General features: G+C 42.5%; 1 protein-coding gene across 3 annotated transcripts in view; it reads left to right on the top strand.

The window, feature by feature from the left end:
- Nucleotides 1-2,076: 2,076 nt before the first annotated feature.
- Nucleotides 2,077-21,494, top strand: part of RASGRF2 (Ras protein specific guanine nucleotide releasing factor 2) — a 143,099-nt gene continuing 123,681 nt past the window's right edge. For all 3 annotated transcript variants that reach the window (XM_087761549.1, XM_087761552.1, XM_087761551.1), the window contains exon 1: nucleotides 2,077-2,539. In XM_087761549.1, coding sequence (XP_087617675.1) covers nucleotides 2,255-2,539 — 285 coding nt within the window. In that variant the 5' untranslated portion in view covers nucleotides 2,077-2,254. The remainder of the gene's footprint in view (nucleotides 2,540-21,494) is intronic.

The following is a 21,494-nucleotide window of genomic DNA, read 5'->3' on the forward strand; positions in this document are numbered from 1 at the left end:
TCTAGGAGAAAATGATGTAGTAAAAGGAAACCCTCTCTTTCTTTATTTTGTAGTTAAAATTTAACTCCTGTCATTTCTTTTTACTGTACGTCCAGGTGTTGTGGTAGAATAGATGGTGCGTAATAATTTCTGATTTACACAAGAGCTTTATTGATGTACAAATTACGTAAGTTGGGACAAAAACTCGCAACCTTATCTTGGCAAAGATGGGTTCTTACTATAGCATTTGGTCATGATATACGATGTGTTTGTTTTGGAAAGCCCTAACTATTCGCTTAGTGTCAAGTATCTGAAAACTCTTTTGAGTTGCAGTCTGCTTCTTTCCCTTAGTTTTACTGCCTTGCCATTAACCTACATCAAGAGATACGGTATCCCATGAAATTTCACACATTGAATTGATACTGACTTCGATAGCACTAGCTGAGTGAAACTGAATTAAAGATGTATTGTAAGAAGCAGGTAAGAACCCAGTCATCGAGGTGCATGAGTATGAGTTATTTCATACATGCAAATCATCCAAATGATCTTCAGTCCCTGTCCAAAACCTGGACTTCCCTAGACGTTATGTGTTAAGCTCAAACTGCATGAAGCAAAGCCACAAGGGAAACCACTCAGTTCCATCAGGATTAGTGCATCTGTTTGTTTCTTCTAATACAAACTTCTCTGTTCACAGAATGAGAGCCTTAAAACTCCACATGGGTCCACAGTTCCCATAAATAACACTCAAAATCATAATCGCTGCCAGATCACACAGGGAATATTTTCTAACTCGTTCTGTGCATTATACAGCATACTGAGTATTGTAATTTTCACATTTTTGTTCAGACAGTAAGAGAATCAATTTTCTTTCTTACTCATAAGACTCGGTAAAGCAAAAGAGACAGAAAGCTACATATGCAAAATATGTTTTTTAAATGAAAGAGCTTCAAATGCCTTTTCGTGAAAGAACCTTAAAATGAAGTTTAAATAATTTGGTAAATTAAAGGTGCAGGGTCCTCTAGTTGGTAGAAATTTCCATATTGCTTATGTTTTATGTAAAACAATTCTTGATACCAGCTCCTTTGCCAGAGCTTATTTTTTACAATTAACGTCTAGCTCGTGCCTCATTCCGCTGTCCTGACTGCAGAAACAAAACCGCGCCCGCTGCCAGCCTTGCTAAACTCGGTGTAAAAATAAGCCCAAGCAACTCCTCTCCAAGCACAGACCTGCTTTTCGGGAGGTGACGAGCCCACCCTCTTCTCTCAGCGCTCCCCACGCCCCGGGGGCTGCCCCGGCCGCCGTCTCTGCGGCGCGGCCAGCGCGGCGTTGCCCTGGGATCCGTACATCGTCCCTGCCAGCAGCAAGCGAGCCCCGGCGCTCCGCGGGCTCCCGCAGCCCTCGCCGGGCTCCCGCAGCCCTCGCCGGGCTCCCGCAGCCCTCGCCGGGTTGCTGGCTCGCAGCACGGATGCCCAGGAGGGTGCGGGGATGCAGTTCCCCGGGGTGAGACCTCCTGCAGCGCTCGCCTCCCGCTCCTTGCCTTTAATCAATGTCAATATCGGGTTAAAAGTAACGGCGTTCTGGTGTTTCACTTGGGTTTCGCTTCTTGCTTTTTGCTTGAACGCGCCACGCAGCTCGACAACGAAGTTACCCGACTCTCGCCGCCGCGCTCACCCAGCCCTGCCGCTTTCCAAGATTCTCACTCCAAGCACCGAAAAGCCGAAAACTATCGAGAAACCAACGGCAAGCACCAAACCACCCAGCGCCCCGTCCCCTCCACCCCAAACCCACCGCTGCCCGCAGGTGCCCCATCCCACCTCCCCCACCCCCCACCCCCCCATCCCCGGGGCCCCGCGCTGCCCCCCCGCCCCCGGTCGGAGGGAGGGACCGGAGCGCTGCGGCGGCGACTTTGCTCCTTAAATCGGTCTCCAAAGCGGATTACGGCTGATCCCCCCGCCGCGTCACGCCGGGGCGGCCCGGGGTGCAGCTCGCCGCCGCCGCCGCCCGCTCTGCCCCCGCGGGGCGCCGGCGCAGGGAGGCGAGGCGGGGCGGAGGAGGAGGAGGAGGGACGGGGGGGGATGCCGAAGCCGACGCCGATGCCGATGCCGCGGTGGGTTTAGCGGCAGCCGCCCCCGGGGGACGGGCGGAGCTCGGGGCGGGTGCACCCGCCGGTGCCTGCCCGCGACCATGAAGCGCGGCCCGGGAGCGGCGCAGCCGGTACCGGGGCGCTGAGCGCCCGCGGAGGCTGCCCCGACCCGGCCGCCAGCTGCCGGCCACCATGCAGAAGAGCGTGCGGTACAACGAGGGGCACGCCCTGTACCTGGCGCTGGTGGCCCGCAAGGAAGGCATCAAGCGGGGCTACCTGAGCAAGAAGACGGCGGAGACCAACCGCTGGCACGAAAAGTGGTTCGCCCTTTACCAAAACCTGCTTTTTTACTTCGAAGGCGAGCAAAGCGCCCGGCCCGCCGGCATGTACATGCTGGAGGGTTGTAACTGCGAGAGGGTGCCGGCTCCCAAGGGCTGCGCCGCCGGCAGCGCCAAGGATGCTGCCCTGGACAAGCAGGTACGGCCGCGCCGAGGGCAGCCCGACGGCCGCCCCGATCCCCCGGGCTCGGCTGCGGGGCGGCAGGGAGGGAGGGAGGGAGGGAGGCAGGAGCCCGGGAGGGCAGGCAGGGAGGGCCCCGGCTGCCCGGGCCGTGCACGGGGAGAGCGAGGCGCTGCCGGAGCCCCGGCCCTCCGGACCCTCGGGGCCCTCGGGCCGCCTCCCCGCGCATCCCCCGGGAGGGCGGCGGTGACCGGCCCCCAGGCCCCAGCCCCCGGCCGGCACCTCCGTGCTGCTCCCGGTGCGCTCGGAAGAGCAGCAGCAAGGCCAGCGGCTTTCCCATCCCGTCTAATGACTCTTCCTTCCTCCCTCTTCTTTCCCCCCCAGCGTCTGCACGCGTTGTGTCAGCAGGGTGCCCGGAGAGTAGCGTCTCACAAACTAGGTGTTTAGTCATCTTGATGCCGGCACTTACGCGATACAGCTACATGTTTCCGACCAAACTCAGCACATAGAGGGTGCGAGGGGCCAAAGTACCAAAAGAGCACAGGGGGACTCTGAGGAGTCACTGAGCCCGTCCCTGGGCAGCTGTGGGGTGCTGCCTCTCCGAGCGATGGTGTGAGTGGTAACACGCTCTCAGCTCTCCCTTGGGAGCCCCTCTGAGAGCCGGGCCGGTGGCTGGGAGGCGAGAGTGAGTGTGTGCCCTGATTTACAGCCTGCGCCATTCAGCAGAAGTTGGCGGGTTCTCTGCCAGGCAGGTGTTGCGAAGCCGATCGCACTTGAGATAGAAATGGTGGTGCAATGCTCAAGCCAGATCTTGCATGGCTTTCACTGGGCAAAGAATGCTGAAGGATTTGGTGGGATTCATTCCCGTGAAGGGTGACGGTTCATAATGCGTGAACTGCCAAATTCTCCCCCCAGAAAGCTGATCACTTTGATGTGCATGTGTCAAACATCAAGTGGTTAAATACTATCTGCGTATTACATAACCGCAAAGAAAAGGGCACTATAGTTGTTCGGCGCAGGTAGAGATCAGGTACCTTAACCACACGCCTCCTATTGCCTCATGTAAATTCTTGATCTTATTTGCTGCCTGGGTAAAATTTGTTTGAATCTGCACCTGTCATGCCCTACTGTCTTTCTCCCTGAATAGGAGAAACCAAACAGGTGTCAAACTGGTTTGGAAAAGTTTGGGTAACTGTAAGGAGGGTGGTTTCGAGGTGGCTGCGGGCGTTTCCTGCTGATTGCGAGAAAGGGACACAGACCAAAGTCAGCTCCTGAGAGCCGGCACATCTGCGTGCTGTGCTAGTGGGATAACTGTGCGAGGAGAGCTCGGAACCTTGTCTTGTGTTTGTGCTTTTTTGCCCATTTACAATAAATACTTGTGTGCTTAAGCAGCCTTTGAGATGGTACATAGTTAAGCAAGTGAACTTTGGGAAGTTGGGATGGTTGCAGTTATGTCATATTTGTCTGTCACGTTCTTGCTTGTTGCTTTGAGGCATGTTTTTGTAAGCATTCATAAATGAAATACTGGAGGATTCCCTAGATGAAATTAAACATGATTATTTCCCCGTCTGCTTTACGTTGGCTTAGTACTCTTGTTTATCGGTAGTGTTGTTAAACTACAGCTAGACTAAGAGAACTGTGTGAAAACAATGCCTTTCTGTATCTGTTCTCTGGGAATCTTAAGTTGTGCTTTTATAGTGATGAATGTCTGAGTTGTTTGTAATTACATTTAGTGGTGCAGAGACAAAATAATTACAAGGGACAAAGCTGAATTTTGCTGTGCTTTAAACATCAGCTATGTTCATGTTTTTAACAATAGCAGACTGCTATTAAAGAGGCAGAAGAACACTTCAGGTTTTTTTTCATGGGATCCTAGTTTAAATTTTCAAGGCAGACCATCAGAAAATATCTTTTTCTTAGTTGTCTTTTGCTTGATGCAGAATAGAGCTTTTGAGTATTAGTAGTTTTTACAGATGTTTACTCATTAAAGTGCACCCTTGTTTTGATATTCATATGGACACAACCCTTTGCTAAGGTGTACAGGAAACTCCCTCAGTGACTAAAAGTGATCAATCACAAGAAAAGAGAAATATTTGAAAATTAAGCAGCCCTTTTTCTTCAGAAAATATGCTATGTTCTTACAGGTATGAAGTAATAAACTGCGAACCTTCAGCTTATTAACAGAGGAAGACAAAGTTATTTTAATCAGATGATAATGAAAACTCAGTGTTGTACATGTTAGCTACTGGCAGTGTAAAGATACTGCCTAGATTTAATTTGCTTTGATTTAACCACACAAATGTATTAATGGAATGAGAAAAATTAGAAACTCTATGAAGAATCAGATCTGTCTTCTCCAGAAGAGAGAGAATTTAAAAAATAATCTCTTTTAGTTTGGGTTTTATTTACCTAGGTAATTTAGACATTAGAGTGATATGTGCTACAGATTTACACAAATGGTGGAGAGGAAGAAGAATTAATCATGCGAGAGCTTCGTCAACATTCTTTGCATGGATATGTGAAAAAGCAATGCATTTTCTTTAAGTTACGTAACTGAAGATTATGGAAAATGCATGCAGAACAAATAGATTTTGTTTTCCTTAGTTTGCAGATCCTTTTAATTTTAGTTTGAGTTGTTTGAGGATTGCTTGTCAAGTCGTATGCCAGGTAAGAACTGTGCTGAGAAGTTGACTGTCAGAGTTCAGTGGGGAGAGTGTCGGAGCCGTACTTCCCCATACAGGAGACTCTATTTTGGTCAACAGATGTGTTTAGGTGCCTATCTCACAACAAGCCCAGCAGCTGAATGATTTCGCATTTAACCACTACTGGTGCTGTTATGCCCTTCCACCAGTCCATCATGAGGGGACATTAAAGTATTACAGGAACTATACCACTGTGTTGTGGAAGATGCTAAATAACCTTCATAAGATTTGCTGTAATATTAAAGGATTAAGAGCTTCAAAAAAAACCTGCAATGACAGCATGCGCTTTTTTGGTCTTTTCCATTAAGGTATTAGTATATTTTTTTCTTTCAGAAGGATATTTGGTTCACAGCAAATTCTTTTAAAAGTACAGTACTTTTCTTAATATTCACAAACTGCATAATGCATGAAGCAGTTCATATTCTGGGAATATGGGATCAAATCGAGTATGTTGCAGATATTAAATGATTAGTAGGGGGAGTTTTATTTTTAAAGAAAAGTGTTTTAATCTCCCTCAGATTTTAGAAGAGTTTTTGTAAATGCCAAACAGGTGTTGCTATCCACTGTGATTTCACATTTCAGAAAAAAAGACATATTTATTGAAAGAACTACAATGTGGAAGAAGCTGGGTTTCAAAACAGCAAATTAGGACATGAAAATACTAAATGTGAAAAGCTTAAGTTCTGATATTAGTTAAACTGCTTCTTCCCACAGGAACCGTAGGCTGTAAACAAGTGCAGCTCCCAACAAGTCCTCCACTGTGGCAAAGACAGACTTGATGAGAATGAATTTCAGCTTTTGTTTCAAAAACTCTGGAAAGAGAATGGCTTTGTCTCAGTGGGTGGCTAGTCTCTTTCAAAAGTAAAGTAAAATGCCTAAAAATTATGCTTTCTGCAGTGTTTCATAGGAGACTGGCACTTGTTATCCAGCAAGTTCACAGATATTTTTTTAAAGGACTATTGGAAGCAAGTGAATAGAGGAATGTAAATATTATTATTACTATTATTGTCTGCATTGGGAGGAGGCCTATATGTTTAGTTTCTTTCATAACTGTGGACTGAATACATGGAAATGTTCTGATATAGTTATTAATAACTGTCTTAGTGTATTTAAGCTTGTAAATGTTACACGATTTGAGCAGAGACTATTCTTTGTATCTTGCCTGCAATAATCTTCCTCCCACTTAGCAAAATTAAATGCAGTATTAAGTCCATGTCCCCACAGATTAACAGAATCCAATTATTCGAATTTTTTCTGCTTACTGTAGCTCTGTATTTCTTTTATAAAGGACATGGTGATTTTGTAGTGTTTGAAACCTCTCTATGTTACATACATTCCTTGAAGTGATAAAGCAGGCATATGCCACCAACAGCTTTTGCTGTACCTCTCTGCTAATTTAGTGTATATAAAACCTAGCAACAGTGCTTAAAGGTGATTTTTTTCTGAAGATATAATGAATTAAAAGTTAATATCTTCACTGGGCGATCCCCCCCCCCCCCCCCCCCCCGTGTTTTTCAGCATCCTATGTCTGTTATATGTAGTAGATGGCTGAGGAGTCATACTATATTTCTGGCAAGATAGCTTGCTACCTTCAGGTGTAGTATTGTCCATAAATCTTACTGCTTGCATGTGGGCAAGTAACTCCCTGGGATGTTCCAGTGCAAAGGTCCACCAGAGATGCCCATGTTTTAGAAATTTTCCGCAGCATTTAAAAAATAATAGGTGAATTTGTCTTCTCAATATCTGAGAAGAAAAAAATTGTTGGATTTTTTTTTCCCTCCAAACCTTTTTTTTTTTTGATGGACTACCTTCAACAGAAGGAGTTAATTAAAGTTAATTAAAAAAGATGGCCAGTGGGAAAGTTTTAAAATGTTAGTGTTTTTGTAAGACCTTCTTGTGAGAGTCTCTAAACGGTTCTTCTATGAAGACAACTTTGGGGTAACTAGCTGTTGTTTACTTTCCTAGGAAATCCCTGTCCCCCCACCATCATTTGGTCACTGTCATGAAATGATACAGTTTGTGGGCACATTCAACAAATGGATTGGTTCAGACTGTTTTGATATAAGGAGTAAATGAAAAACGAGTCACTGACACTGCGCTTAAGGCAAGCTGCATTGAAGTGGTTGCCTCTGGCTCTTCGTGCAGAACTGTAAAGTGAATTTACAGTGTGCTTTCTGGCCTCAGGCAACAAGCGGTAAATAAATAGAAAAGTATAAACCTTGTGATCTCTCCAGGGACTGAACTTGGTATTTGATAAATGTTTTGTGTTTACCTGCTTGCTTAGTAATGAGCATGTTTTGGGGATGAAGAACAGCAAATCTCATGGTCATATTTATTGCTATTTTGCCAAAATTTAAGCATTTCATTCTAACTCTTGAAAATGTATGTTTTTGCGGTAGTGTTACAAAATGGGCTGTTTGTAACTATGCCAAAGTTGGGAATGTACCCAGCTGAAAAGTGAATTACAGGTAGAAATAGTTTATTTTTGAAATGCCTTCTTCTTGATAGGTTAGTTATATCCACACAGATGTAACTTGGAGAATATTGATGCCATTGAATAGTTTAATATTAAACCTTTGGCCGCCTTAATCCACGTCAATTGACTTTGGTCAGGAACTGGAGACTGATCCATTGTTTTCTGTTCTTAAGTGCCTGTCACACTTGAGGGCAATAGACACTGCCTGAATATCTTGGACTAAAGAGTAATTAAAACAACATTGAGAGTGATGGTAGTAAGACTGGATTTTGGTGAAGTCAAGTATTATTGAAGAGAAACCACAGGGTGAAGTCCTGAACGTTTCCCTGTGAGGTATCTGTAAGATCCTGAAGTATTACAGTATACTTTAACAGAAGTGCATACTCCTTAATTAAGTTACTGGAAAAATAATTAGATCCCAAGACAAATGACATTTGGCAAAGTCTTATTTGTGGAGTTGCTGGGAAATCCTTCTAGCTAGCAGGTGAAATGTCAGCGAGCGAAAGATTGGAAGCAGGTTAGAACTAAATTAGAAACGCATCCCAAAGCATAAAGACCAAAAATGTCACACAAACGCTTACCATGTAAGAATCATGTGTTCCACCTTTTCAACCTTAAACGTCGCACGAAGGCTGTGCAAAGTGACCAGAACCTACATACAGCAGTGTAGCTCACACCGATAATGTGAATACTCAAATTACATTTAAAAAAAAGTATCATAACAGTCTAACACGAATTTCATTCTTCCACCAGTCTTACAGTCAATGCTACTACGTTTTTCATTTTGTATCCTTTGTTGGCAGAGTTGCATCGTTTTTGCTTGATCTGTTTAGTTCTTCAACTGTAAGAGGAAATTTGTAGAAAACAAAAAAAATTCTGAGCACAAAAATAGCAAGTCAGTCCCTGATCTACTGAATAGTTATACTCCATTTATCTCAATTTGCCTTTATTTAACTTTCAAAACAATAGATGTGGTTTTTTTTGTTCTTCATCACCATCTAAGAAGACCTGTAAGGCATGTATCCTGTTTTCTGGTCACATGCTACCCATTTTAATTTCTCACTGTGTACCTAAATAGAAGATCCAGGCAGAGCTTCTTCCATTTCTGTAGTAATATGGCAATGTTGTAACACTCTTTATATATTCATATATTATGTATTACAGTGTCATCATTAGTAATATAGCAGCATTTTTTTGATCCACTTGCTGAGGATTTTTCATCCTAAGAATCTGCGTGTACAATAAAAGCTGTCACGGTTGCTCTATTTGGCCACAGATATTATAATTACCAGTCTTGTTTTGCCACTTGTAATATGTCTGCATTACTGAGTAGTTTGTGCAAAGAGGGAAGGGACAGGGCACATTTTGGTGCAGCCTATTATGGTTCCTGGTGTGCATGTCCATATGGCATCTTGAGCCACAACGGTCCAACCCAGTTGGTAGTGCATAATGCATCTGTGGAGAGCTGATAGCTGCAGGACCCTCTGCCCACATTGCAAGCAGGGCACTCTACATGGTGTCCCACTGTGGGACTTCCACATGTAGAGGAGCAGATTCACACCAAAAAGAACCCCTTCAGTGCAGTAAATCATTAACATAGACCTCATGCAGCTGGTGAAGATAGTGAGGCCTGAAAATACCAGTCCACTGCTTTTGGCCATTCTTAGCAACAGGTTTTTGCTGCTAGCAGTAGCACACTTGTCTAGATCTGCTGCTTCAAAGCAAATTTGGTATCATGGCTGCCGCGGACTCTGAGGCAACATGAAGCCGTTTTTCAGCGTGAATGTTCTAAGCGTTCTCACTTCGTGCTTCCTGAAGTGGTAATGGACTGGCCAAATTTAGGTACTCTTTCATAGATCTGCTGGGGGGGGGTGGGTGTGGGTAGATTCTGTCTGGACTGAAAACAGTGTTGATGTTTGCTTTCTGCTTGATTGTTGATCAGCCACAGCAGTTCAGAAAAATAGTGTCATCCCCTGTTCATATACTTTAAGGAAAATGAGATTCCACATAGTACCTCTTTCCAGTTTTTTCCGTCTACCAGCCGTTACTGATGCTGAAGATTGCTTGAGGGACAGGTTTTTTTTTTAACACTGTGCCTCTGCACTAGATATCTAGGAACATATGCTTACAATCTAGCTTCCAATGTTTTTTTTTGACTTACCAATTCCATAAGGTTTTCTGTTTGAGGTACAGAATCAGTATATATAGAAGCAGAGGCTTCCCCAATTTAATCCAGCCATTTCAATATCTCTATTCTATTTTCCATGAGTTCAGAACTAACTGAGTTTTATTAGGAAGTGTTTATAAACTGCCAATTCTGAACTGAGCTATATTGTCATAAGTGATTTTACTTCCACTTTTTTACAGTGGAAGCATTTTGTTGTGGCAGCTCTAATCAGTTCCACTACTTCTTTTGAAAAAAATGGATTGTGTTTTAAGAATTAATGCTGTAACTATTGAAAAGAATCTGGGATTATATTCTGTCTCCCTCTTACAGTTCTCCCCTTTCTCCTCATGGCACTGTTGAACAGTGACTTTTGTCCATTTTTGCCTTTTGAGTTTTTGACTGTGGTATAATGGCTGAGTAATGGAAGTTATCTGTTGCTTCATTGTTCTGCAGCTTTGACCTAGTGTCATTCAAGTTCCTAAATTACTGCAAGATTTCCATTGCACTACAGTGTGTCCTTTGCAATTTTTGAACTCAGCAACCTCATTATATTGTTTTTGGTTTTTTTTTTTTTTTTTAAATGTTGTGCCTCTATTTAGCATTCTTTGAATAAACTATAAACTCTCTGTAAAAGTCTATATACTTGCAGTAGTGGAATGTAGGGTAGGACGCTGCTCATGCAACTTTAGGTGGCCCACATGAGCTAGATCCTGTTGCAGACAGCGGAGTCCTAGCCAGTACAGTCAGTGAAGTCTAGAGACCTAGTCATCCCATCCTAAGTTAGGTGTCTACATTTGTTAAACTGAACAGGCTCCACTGACTGTAGTGACTAAATCTCAGTTGGCTGTTGAACTCACACATCTGGCTCACATACAGATACCTGTGTCCTGGGCACCTCAGATAATGTGTTCTGCTGCTGTCATGGGGAACATCTGTTGATTTTTCACCCAGCCAGCTGTGAGATTTGAGTGTTCATGGCTGTAGACAGAGTTCTGAAATCTTCCATACTGAATCCTAAAACACACTATGTTATTGCTGTTCTCTGTTTGATGTTTTAGCTATATGCTGGATCCTCACATAGTGGAAGTTTAGGATGATTGCAGGTGACTACTGGTTCTTTTTCTTTCTGCTTTCTGTTCACTTCCTCTCCTTTACAGAAGTTGTTTCTCCTTTTTCAGCAAATGCCAAAGTTTGTATATTCTTCTCTGGAATTGTGGAGATCGCGTTCAATGACTTTGACAGAGTCGCTCTGATGTCCTCCAGAATGAAATCAGGAATTTATTTTTGACCCCATGCATTCATGGATGCTCATACATGACAAGAAAATTGCAGCCTTCTTTTGCACTAGTCATATTCTCTTCCATTTGGCACTCAGAGAACAATTTTAGAGAAATACTAAAAATGCTTCTCCCTAATAAATCTGTTGGGGAGAACTTAAAAATTATGGGCCACCTGCAAAGCTCTCTTAAGAGAAAGATGGAAGAAAAACTGACAGAAAAGTGGAGGAATCCAACACTGATATCTGTGCAATATGATCACTAGTCATGCAGATATTTGTGTGTACTGATGAAGGGAAGAACAGTACTAAATGGACTGAGGTGATAATACTTCTATTGCATTTGATATCTTCAGTATTTTTACCTATTCTTAGGGCTTGACCAGGAACATCAGGCAAATGGGGGCTCCTGGGATGGTACTCAGCCTTATATGGGTAATTTGACGGGTATATTTGTTGGTTTTACAACAGTGAGGTCTTTTGGTTGTAGCTTTCTTGCCCCAAGAAGTATATGACGACTGAAGCGAACACCAGATGAGCTGAGGAACAGTGATGGGGATAAGATCCAGATGAATTGGTGCTTTTAGACTCTGGAATCTTCCAGACTTCCACAATCCAGGAATGTCTGTATTTTTGTGACAGCAGACGCAAAGTGTAATGCCTGCTGGAGCGATATATGTCTTCTCCCTCTCGTGGTTATCCCACAGCAAGATAGGAGCCAGTTACTGCTGTCACAGTGCCAGCTCAGTGTAAGATCCGAGGGCTGGAGCGGACTCTCTGGTCCTGCAGCTGCTCCTTACAAGTATTAGTGCATGTTTCTGCATGTTTTCTGTCTCTTTTGCTTCTCTGTGAAGTCCAAGGAGTTGTGTGCGCAGAGAATATGAACAGGCTGTAGGGATGCAGGATCGAGCACACAGCAGTCAGAGGAGGACAGAGCTAAGGCTTCTTGAGCAGCCCAGCAGTCACTCTTCTGTGTTTTGATGTGCTCTGCAGTTTCAGGAGATCTGTTTCTTTCCTGGGACTCCTTTCTCATAAGGTATTCAAAAGAAGAATTGCGATTAATATCCTGAATGGGGTCATTTTCTATAGGGCTTTTCTGTTTTTCCCTCATCCTTCTCTGAGCATTTGTAGTACATGAGGCATGAGACAGCAGGAAGAGAAACATGATTTCATGGTAAAATCAGAACACCACCTGTGGGGACTGGATTCTGTCTTTTGTCTAGGATCTCTGTGAAAAATTGCACAACTCACGTCCCTGAGGTGTTTTACAGTAATTAATCATTCCTTCTTTTGGGAACCTGGCTTGGCACAAGAGCTAGGCACGCAAAGGTAGAAATGATGTCTGTGAAAGTAGTGGTTGAAACAAATAAAAGTGCCTTTTGAATACCAAAGGCCAATGGTTTTTCAGATCTGGCATCCAAATTGAGTTGCATCTGAAACTGTTGGTTTTTGTGCTGGCCATATTTGCAGTAATTCCTTCTTACCTCAGAGGCTGTTGTGAAATTAAATGCGTCAATTCTAAGGAAGCACCTGAATGATGTCATGAACAGCGTCATTTGGTGCAGATTTGTTATTGTAATGTGTGTAAGCTTGCAGGCCCTACAGTAGGGTTTTTCTCATAATTTTGCTGCCTACTGCAGGTGCAGGTTTCATAAGTGCATTACTTGGTGGCCTGAGGGAAAGCCTAGCTAGCTGGTGTCCAGTGTTATACAGTCCAAAATGTGCAGTGACCTGAGAGAGCTCTGTCATCAGCAGTATGAAAATTGCTGCAGACCTACAGAGAAGTCATGTCTGCACCATGTATACTAATATTAAAATGCTTTAGAGAGAGATACTCTTCCCTGAATGCTGTACTGCATTCTTGTAGCTTAGCAGCAGATAACTTGGCTGCATGCCAGTGAAGTGAATGAAGTAAAGGCAGCCGCTTGGATGTACTTGACAATTCAGAGTAATGCCAAGTGGTTCCATGTGAAATAAATAAATAGATTTACCTTTCATAGAGGAGGAAAAAAAAAAAGGCAAAAAAAAGCAAGTATCATCTTCCCAGCTCTGATTTTAAGTAGGTTTTCTTGAAGTTCATTGACTTTCTTCAGATACCACTTTGATTTTTTATTTTATTTTTACTTTTCTGAAGACATCTCAATGTGTGTGTGTGTTATGTGTGTTCTTAAGCTAGGTGATACAGAGTAGAAGGATGGTTATTTGGGTTATGTACGTCCTGGGTGCACTTGCTTCGTGAGCCACTCCCTCCCTGTGGCCTCCTGGTGAATCAGTTTCTTGACTGCCTTACTTCTGCAGTAGTAAACCAGGTCTAATAGTGCTTCCCATATGCTAGCATATGAGTAACACCATCTGCATGGGGATATTTGTTTATCCTTGCAGTATTTTAGGGTGTTCATCTGCGGCTTAATGGGTGAACACAGAAGTGGTTACTGCGTTAGTCATAAGGTATCATGTGCCTGTTTCTGCATACAGGAAAAGCACATGGTCATACCTGAGAAGTGCCTAATCCTAGAGCTGGGGTATTACTCTTGTAATTCATGACTTTATTTCCCTCTGCCACTGAGATCTGTTGGGTACACCTTGCAGATTTGTCCTTCCAGGCAAAATGCTCTTGCTACTCCCGTTGACCTCAGTTGTACAACCTCTTGCTTCAGGCAGTTCAGTTTTGATGCACTTCACTGAAATTGGAAAGAGTTTCTTTCTCTCTTTTTTTTTTTTTTTTTTTTTTTTTTTTTTTTTTTTGTGAATAAGTTATTTGTAATTATAGCAGGTCCTCTTATGCCAGCAGGGTGTTGTCTACCTGGACTTCAGTAAAGCCTTTGACACTGTCTTCCACAGCATTCTCCTGGAGAAACTGACTGCTCATGGCTTGATAAGTGCACTTTCACTAGGTAAAAAACTGGCCAAATGGCTGAGCCCCAAGAGTGGTGGCGAATGTAGTCAAATCCAGTTGGTGACCAGTCACGAGTGGTGTTCCCCAGGGCTCAGTGTTGGGGCTGGCTCTGTTCAATGTCTTTATCAATGATATTGATGAGCGGGTCGAGCGCACCCTCAGTAAGTCTGCAGATGACACCAAGTTGGGTGGGAGTGTTGATCTGCTGGAGGGTAGAAAGGCCATACAGAGGGACCTGGACAGGCTGGATCGATGGGCTGAGGCCAACTGCATGCGGTTCAACAAGGCTAAGTGCTGGGTCCTGCACTTCGGTCACAACAAGCCCACACAATGCTACAGGCTTGGGGAGGAGTGGCTGGAGAGCTGCCTGGTGGAAAAGGACCTGGGGGTGCTGGTTGACAGCCGGCTGAACATGAGCCAGCAGTGTGCTCAGGTGGCCAAGAAGGCCAATGGCATCCTGGCTTGTATCAGGAATAGTGTGGCCAGCAGGACCAGGGAGGTGATAGTGCCCCTGTACTCGTCACTGGTGAGGCCGCACCTCAAATACTGTGTTCAGTTTTGGGCCCCTCACTACCAGAAGGACATTGAGGTGCTGGAGCGTGTCCAAAGAAGGGCAACGAAGTTGGTGAAGGGTCTGGAGCACATGTCTGATGAGGAGTGGCTGAGGGAGCTGGGGTTGTTTACCCTGGAGGAGGCTGAGGGGAGACCTTATTGCTCTCTACAACTACCTGAAAGGAGGTTGTAGCGAGGTGGGGGTCGGTCTCTTCTCCCAGGTGGCAAGCAACAGGACAAGAGAAAATGGGCTCAAGTAGTGCCAGGGGAGATTTAGGTTAGATATTAGGGAAAATTTCTTCACGGAGAGAGTGGTTAGGCATTGGAACAGGCTGCCCAGGGAAGTGGTGCAATCACAGTCCCTGGAAGCGTTCAAAAAACATGTGGATGTGGTGCTTAGGGACATGGTTTAGAGGTGGACCTGGCAGTTAGATTAACAGTTGGACTGGATGATCTCCGAGGTCTTTCCCAACCTTAATGATTCTATGATTCTATGATTCTCTGTCAAGACTTAGGGTTTTTGTAATCACTGAAATTCGTTGGTAGGCTAATACTATAGGGTTGTACAGACATTTTGCTGTATCTTTCTTGTGTCTTCCTCTTTCCCTTTTGTGTTTGCTTTGACTTGTGTAAATTTCAAACTGCTTGTTTTGTTTTGTCTTCCTGGTCTGGTTTCTGCCCCACAAATACTAATGCAGTGCTTCTGAGTTGCTTTGTGTGCGCAGTGCTGGGAACATTGTATGAGTTTGCTTAGTCTTTTGTGCTCCTCTCTGTGTAAGACTTACTTCATCACTTGTGTCCTTTCTCATGGCTTCTCAAAGGCATTGTGTCCTACTTGTGCAACTGCTTCAGTAGCTTCCAGGGCAACAACAGTTTATTTCTTGGTCTGCTGAGAGATCCTGATTTTCTACTGTTGTTTTCAAGGTGGGTGAAGAAGTGTAAGCAACCAAGTCTTCTCATTCTGACAGTGGTGTGTTGTACAGGAGGTTACTTGAAAAAGCAGAAGAGTTCATGTACTTTACTCAGCTTCCATGCAACAAGCTTGGAAGAAAGCACTGTGGTGTGAGCCCCAAAGAGCTGTTGCAGAGTGCACTGCAAGGTGTGGATTATACCTGAGAGAGTACAGGTGTAGTGTTTGTAATCTCACTGGGAGTCCTTGGGTGTTTGCCTTTACATGGCTTCTAACCTGTCTCATGCTCACAGGATGGTTTCCCATAGTGGACACCCTTGCTACCACAGTCCACTTTGTGATTCAGCCCCTTTCTTTAACTCATGTCTTGGCTACTTGGTCTTGCTATTGCCAGATTGTTATAAGCTGAATTTTATGGGTCAGGTACTAGATTTCTAGGATGTAGGGAGTGTGTAAGGCCTCGGATGGAGACCTAATGAATTGACTATATGACAAGTGTAACAAGCTGGGTCTGCTCTAAATGGCTTGTAGAATAAGCAGAATGTTCAGAAGGAGCTCTAATGATTTGCTTTGCAAAGGTCACAGAGCAATTCCAAGTAATTTTGAAAGCCATTCTGAGTTTTATTCTCTAATGTTACTTTTTGACCTCTGTCGTAGAACATGAGATTTGTTAGGTAAGAACAGCAAAAACATGCAGCATCCAAGGCATGTCATATTTTTGAATTGTGTTTTTTCATCTTTCCTAATATGTTTAGATGTTTGGACTTTGCCTCCTTACTATAATGTCTCTGTTCGGCAGTTACATGCAGTAAAAATAGATTTTTTTCCTATAAATTACTCCAGTTTAATTTAAAAATTCAAGATTTTCTAAATTCTTGAGTGACTCAGGAACACAAGTCTCTCTGACTTTGAATCAATCTGTAGTCTTTAATAATGTCTTAATGCAGTCCAGTGGTATCTGAACTTTTTGCTTGAGTGAACCTCGTGTCGTAGACTTGAAGGCCATAGAATGGCCATGGTGACTGGGAGAAGTTCCTGAAGACTGGAAGAGAGCAGATATCACTCATGTCTTCAAGGAGGGCAAAAAGGAAGATGCAGGGACGTACAGGCCAGTCAGTCTAAGCTTAGTCCTTGGGAAGGTGATGAAGAAAATCCTCCTGGCAAGCATTTCCACACACATGAGGATAAGGTGATAGGGAGTGGTCAGCATGGATTTACAAAGGGGAAATCACACTTGACCAACCTGATAGTGTTCTACAATGAGACGACTGACTTAGTGGATGAGGGGAGAGCAGTGGGGGTTGTTTATCTCAACTTTACTAAAGTCTTTGATTCTGTCTCCTGTAACATCATCATCATAGACAGCTGACAAAGTATGGGTTAGATAAGGGGACAGTGATGTGGGTTGAAAACTGGCTGAACAACCAGGCTGAACTGGCTGGCTGAACAACCAGAGGACAAGTAAAAGGTGATGTCGAACCTTCACTGAGGAGATTTAGTTCTAAGACAGAACTGTAGGCCCAAATAGTAGGAAATTCTTTTGTAACATAAAATTGCAAGGCTTCCCACTTCACTTTCTTACGTTTTCCTGTCTGCTTGTTGTCAGGAAGTAAAATCACGGGGTGAAGAGAAATGTATATGCCAGGACATTTTTTTAAGTTGCTCTACAGTGATCAATCTTACTTTTCTTTCTCTGGAAGAAATTCACTATTGTCTCAGCATCTTAGCAGATGTGTTACTGGAAACCACAATAAAAATCTGAATTCAGAATTTCTAACAATTTTCTGAAAAGTAAAAAGGTGAAAATTCTTTCTGGCTTTTTGAGCTTGTGATGTGCTGCTTTTTCTTTTTGCATGTATTAGCGCAGTGTGTATGTGGCATGAGTGCAGTGTGTATGTGGCATGTGTTTTCTACTTTAGTTCTCTTCTGTTTTCTGGGGGAGTGAGAGAGGTTATTTTCTTTTCAATCATTTCCCATCTGATTTAAATTTGAAGTAGTCATTCTGGTTTGGCAAATGTTTAAAATGTAGCAGGAAAAAAATTGTGCAACTAGAATAAACTTAACTTTAAACTTTTTGTGCTAATGAGCAGAATGTGATATAACTGTTGCTAACTAAAGCTGAAGCCTTTTTTCCTTCTCTTGAGGTACTTGGAATATATCCATAATTCAGCATTTTTCTGCTCTTGTTTTCTCCTTGTGCTGAGCAATAACAATATTTACAAAATACTTAGTTGTGCTGCCCTGGGAAATGTAACATAACTTTGGATCTTCTTCAGTCTGTATTTATTATAGAGACAGAAGGAAAGAGGGGAAAGTGGTTGTTAAGCTTTAGTATACTCAAGAAACTGTCAGAAGGGCTAGTGTTGGCTCTAGTGTGTATCACTTTGTTACCCTTTTTCTTCCTGAGTTTCACCTTATTGTCTACTTCTCTGTACTGTTTATTCAGGTGGCTTTTTCTTTTTTTTTAATCTTCACCCCTCGAGATGTGTTTGGGGAATACCTGTCTGGTAGTGAAGCTGCATAATGTATAAAACTGGAACACCCCTGAGCAATGTTAAGCATTGTAAGGGTTTATTCCTACTCTGCTTACTTCTATAAAAATGCACGAGTGGTGATTCTTACATCAAAAGCATAGAAATAAGCGTCTCTCCTTTGCTGTGGGTATATCTGATATAATTTCACTGGAGTGGATTATTTAAACTAAGTAACTTCAGAGTTTAGACTCTTCTAAATATATCAAGTGGGACCAGGTGCCTGATCTGCTTTAATACCATGTACCTTTTATTAGGGGTTGATCAGCTGCCATTTCCATTTATATTTCCTGATGTTCTTTCTTGATTCAAGGTTATTTTTAAGTAACACAAGTCAGGAAGGATATGAGTGGGGTGGAGTGCTGTGGGAAATATGGACAATTAATGGAAAACATATTTGGAAGAGAGTTTTGGGAGCTTCCAAAGGAGTGTATTCAAATGTAATTGACTTGTTTGATTAAAAATGTTTATCAGAATCAGGCTGCCCACCTTACCCTCTTAAAAACCCCTGAATATAGCTACAGCAAATTATTTAATTATCACTGAGTAATACTTACATGACTAACAGTATCCTGTTCTGCATGTATTGTGTATATAACCTGCAGCTTTTATTATGGGTTACTCATGTCGTGAGAGTGTCAGTGTATGCTAATTTTTGATTGTTATTTGGATTACCGGGGTATGTCAAATCTGCATAAATCACCAGCAGTTTTCCATGAACTGTTTTGAGAAAAGCACAAGGCTACTAAGGTAAAAATATAGAAAGTCTCAGCCTAGAATTGTTGGCATCCTCTCTTGTTTTCAACTTTGGGATTACAATGTGACACAACAGAGTATGACATAAGATAGTTTCTTGGGTGTTTTTTTAAAATTAAGGACTTAAAAGGGAGCAACTAGTTTACTGAGATACTTAAAACCCATTTTGTCACTAAGGATGGGCATATCTGTTTACAGTGTTTATGCTGAACAAGAACTGTCTCATAGCACAAATTTTTATGGTTACAGCTGTCAGTAGACTATAAAATCCCTTTCTACCAGAAAATCAAGACTGGCGCTAAAAAGTCCCAGTTCCTCTTGTCTTTCCTTGTCTGCCCCTTTTCGTCCATCAGGTACCTGTACTGGAAATCTTTGATTTCTTACTGCCTTAATAAAGTCCTCCTTGACAGGCAAGTGTAACTGCAGTTTTTATTATGCAGATGACATTAGCTGTTCCTAAAGCTGTGCCCTCCAAGTAACTAAGAAAACATGCAGTATTTAAACTGTTCTGCGGGATTCATGTGTTGGTCAGAGCCTTGCTACCCCTATGCTGCTTTGATGCACTGCTGTGTTAGGCAACCCTCTTCCTGGGTGGGGTGGGTGTAGGGACAATGTTGTTTGTATATATGTCATCAAAAATATCCAAGTACCCTTAGCAAATAATCTCTTCCTGTTAGATAGTAATAGCAAATTTATTTAGCAGGTTTGATGCATTTAAATGTGTAGCAGCCATTTGGGTATACAGAAAGCCTTAATCAATTTCAGTGCCCTCTGTTAAATACTCAGAGAAGCTAAATTAGAAGATACTGCTTGTACATGGAGGAGCCAAAGCTGTATAACTGTAGGCGTCTTAGAGCTAGGCATACTTAGCTTACCATACATAGACACAGGAAGGCACAGCAAGATAGAGCAGACATTCCAGATTGGATTAAATGGAAGTGTTGGCACCTGTTAGCATAATAAACACAGAGCAGACAGCAGAAGTCCTTGTGATCAGTAAAACAAGATATGCAATATGGACTTAGAAGCATGGAGAGATGCACTTTTTTTGTTGTTGATGTTGTTACTGAAAACTGCTCTGAGGATGTCCTTAAACTTAGCACTTGAAATACTTGTTTTAAAAACTTACGCTGAATTAATTGTTCTCATGTACTAGTTAAGCAACATCGGCTTAATTTTTGGAAACACTTGCCAATATTCACTTTAAGTTGTTTCTGGAGCTGGAACATATTAGGGTCTCTAGGTGAATTCAGCTGTCTTGCAAATATCTTATTTTGCATATTAAGTATTACATACGATCTAATATATTTATTAGTATTAAATATTAAAGATAGTAGTATTTAGAGCATGGCAGTGAATCCCAAGGTTTTGGAAAATTCCTAAGTTAGTTTCCAAAGTATAGGTTTTCTTAACCCTCTCTCATCACCTAGAACAGCTTCTTCTTGCAATCCTGAGATGTACTTCATGAAGTGTACTTTATTAAATTTACTTCATTAAGTGTATTTCATGAAGTTTTGCCTACATAACTCCTATCATCAGGGACTTCCAAATGTGGTAGTAATAATTCCTACTTATTGTACTTAGCACTCATCACACACTCAAAGTTGCTCAGTGTTTTTTAAATTAATATGTAACTTTTCTATCCTTAACACAGATCATGTTTTAAAAATAACACTTGCACATCTCCTTTATGGTTAGCCACATTACTAGAAAGCCAGCTAGGTTTTCCAAAATCATTTGACAGCCAGCAAGGATAATACGATTGCTTTAAGTATATACTATCATCTAATGTATTAAAAAAAAAAAGTCTTTAAAACTTGCATGAAAATTTGTTTCCTAGTCACACTCAGATCTGGAAACTGATGTCTGGTGCCTTGCCTGAGACGTTGTGATGGTTGCAGACCATTAGATAACTGACAACTATGGTACTCTTACCTAGCTAGACATTTCACAATAAATAGTAAATCTTTGAGGTCCACTTCTGATTTTCTCTATTCTAGTGATGTATCTTTGTCTTCATATGGAGAAACACTGCTACCTTCTCCTAGTTCAGTGTGAACCCTCACTGTTTTCTTGAGACAGTGTTGATATCCTAGCCATTAAGGTACTTATTTATAGTTTATTTCAGAGGCTTTAAATGCTGAGGGTTGCATATGGGTAGAGACCTTTCATTTTAGAGTGTTTTTCATTATAATAAACTAAAGGGATTGCCACGTTTCTGTAGTGATGTCATGTGGTGCAATTTGTTATTACCAGATAACGTTTGCATCTTGACTTTCTAGCCTGAAAGATGAGTGAGGTCAAAAATACCACCAAAGCTATGCAACTCAGTTCTGTTTACATGGTTCAAGGCAAAACACTGTGTGTTTGGTTTAGCTCTGTGGATGAAGAGATTTATCATTATGGTGCATAGAGTACCTTTTTAAAAATGTTTAGGAACTGAGAGCACTAGACAGCTTCTGGAGAGCTGCCGCACACTTCAAGTATCAGCCCTGTGTTATAAATCAGACTTAATTACATGCCTTTCCTAATCGTTACATAATTCATTTTACAGAATGCTAGCTTCATCCTTGTAAGAGTAGCAAGAACTAAGTATTCATTATGTCATAAGTTTCAACATAAGCTTGACCACCATAGATCAAAAGCCCAATCTCCACTCTCCCTTAGTGTCAACAGCTGATGGCTGGATAAGTGTATCGTAACAGGG

This window comes from Nipponia nippon, unplaced genomic scaffold (assembly GCF_047370975.1).
Source record: "Nipponia nippon isolate SJK-2023a ecotype South Korea unplaced genomic scaffold, ASM4737097v1 scaffold_24, whole genome shotgun sequence".
Lineage (NCBI taxonomy): Eukaryota > Metazoa > Chordata > Aves > Pelecaniformes > Threskiornithidae > Nipponia > Nipponia nippon.